General features: G+C 45.5%; 1 protein-coding gene across 1 annotated transcript in view; it reads left to right on the forward strand.

Moving 5' to 3' along the window:
- The first annotated feature begins 1437 nt into the window (after nt 1-1437).
- Nucleotides 1438-7092, forward strand: part of LOC108521151 (putative inactive cathepsin L-like protein CTSL3P) — a 15658-nt gene continuing 10003 nt past the window's right edge. Inside the window, 4 exon segments of the mRNA XM_017860802.1 lie at nt 1438-1521; nt 1626-1772; nt 1978-2141; nt 2143-2169. Of these exon segments, the coding sequence (XP_017716291.1) occupies nt 1438-1521; nt 1626-1772; nt 1978-2141; nt 2143-2169 (422 nt within the window).

Below are 7092 nucleotides of genomic sequence, written 5' to 3' on the forward strand. Positions count from 1 at the left end.
ATCCTGGTGGGGGACTTTAGAGGTCAAACTAGCAAACTTGAGGCGGCCGCAGAGGACTGAAGACCCCTGGACGCTGCACTTGCCTGACTGTGCCTGTACAGATGGGACAGAGGCCACCCCGGTGCCCGGCGAGTACCTCCGCTCTGTGAGTGGGCGCATTTCTGGGGTGCTGAGTTATGGTGTTCCTAAGGCTGGTGGGGCAGGACAGGGAAGCTCAACCCCTGCGAGTCGGGTGAAGATGCGCCTTGCTCCTTGCACCACCGCACACGTCCCGTGGCCACAGTGATCCTGAGCAGAGGGTGGGGGCAAGCAGCGTGGGACCTAGCCTGGGACCCCAGCCCAGAGCCCTGGTTTTGGAGAGGCAGATGAGGTTTTGGCAGCACTGGCGACATGACATGTAGGGCTGCGGGAGCAGTGTGTACTCTCCTTCCCACTGTCTCCTGGGAAGGCATTCCAGAAAGGTTTCCTGCAAGAAGGGGAGGTTGGAAAACATAGCTCACCTCCTGCTGTGTATTAGCCAAAAACAAGGTGTGAACTCACCTCCCAATTATTGGGGATCCCTTTATCCCTACTTGGGATTAGAAGTCTCCATTGGTGAGGTTTTGCCTGGATGACCTCAGTACAATTGGTACAAAACCTAGATCAGTTGGTTTCCCAGTTGTTGCCTTTACCTTCTCACACACGAGGTACCTTCATATTTTTCTCATAACCTAAATTATCATCGCACAAACTGTTTCAGCTCCTACAGCTCTGGACAGGCTGCATTTCATTTTGGTGAGTCCATCCAATACCTCCACTTGCCCTGTGTTTCTCCAACCAGATCCCTGGCCTCTTCCACAGTCCTTAGGTAGATGCTTAAATATTTTTATTCTACCGTGGTGGCTCTAGTTTCTCAGGGGGCAGTAAGGTGGGTTTTTAGGATTGGTCTAATCAGATCCTCATTTCTTTTCCCTTCCTAGGTTTTGAAACATGAATCCCTCACTTCTCCTGGTTGCCTTTTGCCTGAGATTAGCCTCAGCTACTCTAACAGCTTAGATGCACAGTGGAACCAGTGGAAGGCAAAGCACAAGAGATTACATGGCATGGTTGGTGGCACCTGAAACCATCCAAAGGGATTCCTGAGAGAATGGTCCTTGATGTTGGGAGATTATAGCCAGAGAGTAGCTGCTAGAGGCCAGCTCTTACCAATAACCTAATGCAATAACCTAATGGCGCCGATTATGAGCATGATATGGGCATATGCTCCTGTCATTTTTTGGCTTGGAGAACAGCTCCCAGAGGCGTCAAGCCTTCCCTGGCCATGGTTTCTTTCCTGTGTCTGTCTGCAGATTCACTTGGTGAGCATGAGTTGGGTTTTAGGTAGAAATAAAGAGCATTCAGTTACATGTTTGCCTCAAGAATGAAGAAGGGTGAAGGAGAGCAGTGTGGGAGAAGAACATGAAGATGACTGAGCAGCACAATCAGGAATACAGTCAAGGGAAACACAGCTTCACAGTGGCCATGAGTGCCTTTGGAGACATGGTGAGTGTGCTGTGGACTGCTGTGTGGACTCTGCGTTTCCTCCCCTCGGTTCTTTACTAAAGTAATCTCTTGCTTTTCAACATTTTATTTCCTTTTGCTTGAAGACCAGTGAAGAATTCAGGGGGGTGGTGAATGGCTTCCAATACCAGAAGCACAGGAAGGGGAAAGTGTTCCAGGAACCTCTGTTTCATGATATCCCCAAATCTGTGGATTGGAGAGAGAAAAGCTATGTGACTCCTGTGAAGGATCAGGTAAGATAGTGTCAGATTCAGACCTCCCATCTCCCCAGGAAAGCCGAGAGGTGATCGACCTCTTTGCTTTAGTGGCGTGTAGAACAACTTGCGGTTCATAGTATTCAGATATATGAGCTGTTGTCAAAGTTTTGCTGTTTGCTTTGTGAATGACAGCTTTTTTCTTCTTTTTTCCGGGTAAGTGTGCATCTTCTTATACTTTTAGTACAGCTGGGGATCTGGAAGGACAGGTGTTCGGAAAACTGAGAAACTAGTTTTACTGAGTGTGCAGACCTGGTGGACTGCTCTAGGTTTCAAGGCAATGTTGGCTGCGTTTTTGGAGAACCATTATTTTGCTTCCAGTATGTTGCCGACAATGGAGGCCTGGACTCAGGAATCCTATCCATATGAAAGAAAGGTCAGTGGAGTTCTTTCTCTTGCTGTCATTCCAGCTCTGCTTTTGGAAAGTGGAGCACTTTCAGAGGTAACAGACACTTTTTTCAGAACTCACATTTGAGATGGTAGAATCTATATCTGCAAACTGTCAGTGCTGTCATTATAAATTATTAGCCTTTGCACAGTTCTATGATTATGTGGTTAACACACAGCTGTTCTTGCTATGTGTCAGCAGGAACGTATAACATAGAGAAGAGCCAAACATAGTAACATTGAGAATATACAAACTATTTTACATATAATACACTTTTCTCCATCGTGAAAAAATTTCTGGTGGATCATAAGCCTAAGGGTCTCATTCAAGAGACTTGAGCTAATGTTTAGTTTCAACTCAACCAACAGCACTTCATTTCCTGGTAAATCCTAAGCTGCAAAGTGCTGAGCATTGTGGTTCTAACTCATGTTGTCCAGAGGGAGGATGGTGGTAATCAAGTCTCTTCCCCCTTTACTTTTAAAAGGAAGAAGCCTGTAGGTACAATCCTAAGTATTCTGCTACTAATGACACTGGGTACATGCAAATACTCCCTATGGAAGAGAAGGCCCTAATGACGGCTGTGGCAACTGTGGGACCCATCTCTCCTGTTGTTTACGAACTTCTTGATTCCTTCTGGTCCTATAAAAAAAAGAAGGTAAGAGTTTTTCTTTGTAGACACTGAGGAAGAAAAATTGAAAACCACCATGACATACAAGCAGGATGGACTATTTGGTACAAAACATTGAATGCAAATATATGGGTTTGTAGATTTCACATAGTTTATTTTATATATGCAATCTTTCTCTCTTTCTCTCTCTCTTTTTCTCTTTATCTCTCTCTTTCTTTCTCTCTTTTTCTCTTTCTCTCTCTCTCTCTCTCCTTCTTTTCTTTCCTTTCTTTCTTTCTTTCCTTTCTTTCTTTCCCTTCCTTCCTTCCTTCCTTCCTTCCTTCCTTCCTTCCTTCCTTTCTCTTTCTTTCTTTTTTGAGATGAAGTCTCGCTCTTGTCTCCCATGCTGGAGTGCAATGGCACAATCTCAGCTCACTGCAACCTCCGCCTCCTGGGTTCAAGCGATTCTCCTGCTTCAGCCTCCTGAGTAGCTGGGATTATAGGTGCCCACCACCACGCCCGGCTAAGTACTTGCATTCATGGGGCTATGCTTAATGTGCCCATGAATGTACATACTTCATAACTCTTTATAAATTGTTACTTATGGCTTGGTGTAGTGGCTCACACCTGTAATCCCAGCGCTTTGGAGACAGAAAGGCTTTGTGACTCCTGTGAAGGATCAGGTAAGATAGTGTCAGATTCAGACCTCCCATCTCCCCAGGAAAGCCAAGAGGTGATTGACCTCTTTGCTTTAGCAGTGTGTAGAACAACTTGCAGTTCATAGTATCCAGATATATGAGCTGTTGTCAAAGTTTTACTGTTTGTGGATGGATCACCTGAGGTCAGGAGTTCAAGACCAGCCTGTCCAACATGGCGAAGCCCTGTCTCTACTAAAAATACAAAACTTAGCCAGGCGTGGTGGCATGTGCCTGTAACCCCAGCTACTCACGAGTCTGAGACAGGAGAATCACTTGAACCCAGGAGGCGGAGGTTGCAGTGAGCCGAGATCGAGTAACTGTACTCCAGCTTGGGTGACACACTCCATCTCAAAACAAAACAAAACAAAAATCATAATTCGTACATGTAAGGCTTTTTTCATGTTTATGCTTAAGTCTTTATTGGGCATCTCCTATGAGATGGTGCTGTGCTGGCCTTGAGGACATACAAATGAAGCATATACTCACGGCTTCTTCCTCTGGACCTCATATTCCCATGTAAACAAGCAAATCAAAACCTGGCACAAATCCACGGGCAAGTGCAGCACTGCACAGGCTCTAAAGGGAGCCGGGGACAGTCAGGGCACACACTAGGAAGGTGCTTCCCTCTAGGGGTCAGGGCCGGTCTAAGCAAGTAGCATCTGATCTCGATTTCAATAGTTCATAGCTGTTATATGTTGGACAGGGCATGAGGGGGCAGTTTCTCTTTGTGCAGTATTATTTCAATTTTTAAGTAACGAGCATTCATTATTTTCATGAGATAACAGATTCAGAAAGTATGTAGTTCAAGAAAAAAGTTAAAGAATTGATAGAGGAGAAGAAGGAGGAGGAAGAGGGGGAGAAACAGAGGGTCCTCAGATAACTTGATAAAGGCGAGCCTCTCATTTGGGGACTGATGTTCCTGAGATCTGTGCGGACGCTGCTCAGCGGGTCCATCACACAGCACAGGCCTGAGGAAGCACGACTGCCCAGCTGGACTCCAGGGCACTCCACGCTCATCTCAGTCGCACAGAATCTCTCTGAGGATGGTGGCTGTTGGCTCCAACTTACCATTCCCAGCCAAGAGAAACAGGGAGGGGGCTTTGCTAAGGGCTAAAGGAGGGATGGACAATGAGGAGATAAACCAGGACAGTGTTCTGATGAGACTGCTTTAGTGAGGATGCAGAGCAGTGGCTCTGCTCAGAACTCCAGAACACTTGCTCCCTTCCGCTGCCCCACTCCCCACAACCACGCACACTCCCCTCACCCCAACCCGGGGCAGTATGTTGAGCTCTGAACAGAAGCGCTCTTTCCCTGGCGCTTTATATTCTTTCCTCTTCAGTCACATTCAAGAGCAGCACAAACTGCGAATCACCGAGCACTCAGGGGTGTCCAATATAGGTAAAAAATAAGACTAAATTCTTGGCTTTGTGTCTGTAACTCTGAAAAAAGATTCCAGCAGCGACTTCCTGTTTCCATTACAGCATGGAAGGAGTTTGGAAGTTGTAACCATCTACTAACAAATAAAAACCTGAATAAATTTTAAAATCAACAGCTCTTCTTAGATCCCTGAGACAAGCGAAGTCATGAAGCAAACCACTGCCCTAATACCTGGAGAGAGAAAGGAATACCGAGAATCGCAACTTACAGGAGCGGAGACCATGGCCAGAGGCCTCTGCAGGAACAAGTGCCTCCTAAGAAAAACCAAGCTGTAACTGACAAATTGCCAGAGTCAGGTTGTGGACAAATCGCAGCATTAAAACTCAGCCCTGGGTTCGGTCCTGGCTTTGGTCCTGGCTTCGGTCCTGGGAGTGCCTTCAGGTTTTATAGCTTCAGTAGCTCCACCAGGCTCTCAAAGTGAAAACCTGAGAATTCCCTTATGATTCCTGCTGGGGACGGAAAAAGTAACAATTTTGGAATCCGCCAGAGCATTCTGTTCTCCTTAATAAGGCCTACACTCAAGAGACACTGTTTTACCAAACTCTAACCTATTTGGGTTTTATCAAAGCTTAACCGACCTGAGCAAGGAAATACCCAACTCCAGCCTGCTTTAGCCTTCCAGGTGGAGAAGGGTAGCACCAAACAACAGCCCACTTTGGCCACTCTCTTCTGTCTAAGGAGGGAAAAACTGAGAGGCACTTGTGAATTCCATAGTGTAGGGACACAGATTTGTTAAAAAACTGCAACTCACAGGACTAAGGAGTGCTTCTCCTCCCTCTAAACCACACCACCACTTTCCTAAAGGGTCATTTATCAGAGCTTCTTTCACCGTACCTCAAGTTTCTCTTTCAAAAGAAAATTACAAGGCATTCTCAAAGGCCAAAAGTGAGGTAGGAAAGTAGGGTCTGGAGGCAGAAAACATAAGGCCGATTCACACTTTAGCTATGACAGGAAATATCCTCTCCATAGGGTATAGATCAAGTAAATGACTTTGTAACTTTACTTCATCCTCTCCATTTGCACAGGGCATATGCCAAGTAACCAATGGAATCCTCTAGAGGGTATTTACACTCCCCCAAATCTGTAACAGGGCCTTTGAGCCCCTATGCTCAGGCCTGCTCCCACACTGTGGAGTGTACTATTATTTTCAATAAAACCCTTTGTTCCTTCCTTGCTTCGTTTGTGGGTTTTGTCCAATTCTTTGTTGAAGACACCAAGAACCTGGACATCCTCCACCATTAACAAAAGCACAACTTGAAGAGACAGAACAAGCCTCAGAACAAGAATCAGATACGTCATGGGTGTCAGAACGATCAAACCAGGAACTTAAAATAGCTATGATTACTATGCTAAGGGTTAATGGAAAAATTAACAAGTGAAAACACATGGAGAATGTAAAAAGAGATGAAAATTCTAAGAAAGAATGAAAAAGAAATGGCCTCTCAAATTCTAGGGTAAATTTGTTCTCTGAAGCTGCCTTATCTGCCTAAAGTCCAGACCTACCAAAGAGGAAAATAATTACCTCTGCTTCCCTCTCCGAGCTTTCATTAACTGGGCTCATGTTAAGAGGAAAGAAACTGAAGTCTGTCGACAAACCTGGACGAAGTTTTGTCACAAACCCCTGTCTGCCCTGCGGGCCCAACAGACTGTCCCAGACCACTGTATGTTCTTGAAGCCCATCAACTCTCCCTGGCCATCATTTATTGCCCCTCAGCAGAAATCCTCTTCTGCCCCCTCCCATAACCTGTTTTTCCAGGATCCAGGCCCTGACTTTGTAACCTCCAGAGAGTGTATAAGCTTCTGCATCCAACTGGGGAGTTGCATCTTCATTCTGAAGTCTCCGCGTATACATGTTAAACAAATTTGAATGCCTTTTCTCTAATTAATTAATCTAACTAATTAAACTCATTAATGCCTTGTGTGAGTTGACTTTTTAGTGAAGCTTGGGAGGGTGAAGGAAAAGTTTTCCCTTTACTCCTACACTGGTATTATTCATCTTAAAGATGTTTTAGAAGATTAGTGTGCCCCGGTATCACTGAAACACTCTTTCTGAGATAATATTGTAAGATATGTCACTGAAGATTTTAGATAGAATGGTCAGAAAACACAGGAAAGTAACAGGGCATGTGACAAGCCCTTGAGACCTGGTGGGGGTGGGGGTGCGGAGGG

Source organism: Rhinopithecus bieti, unplaced genomic scaffold, assembly GCF_001698545.2.
Source record: "Rhinopithecus bieti isolate Rb0 unplaced genomic scaffold, ASM169854v2 scaffold_57045, whole genome shotgun sequence".
Taxonomy (NCBI): Eukaryota; Metazoa; Chordata; class Mammalia; order Primates; family Cercopithecidae; genus Rhinopithecus; species Rhinopithecus bieti.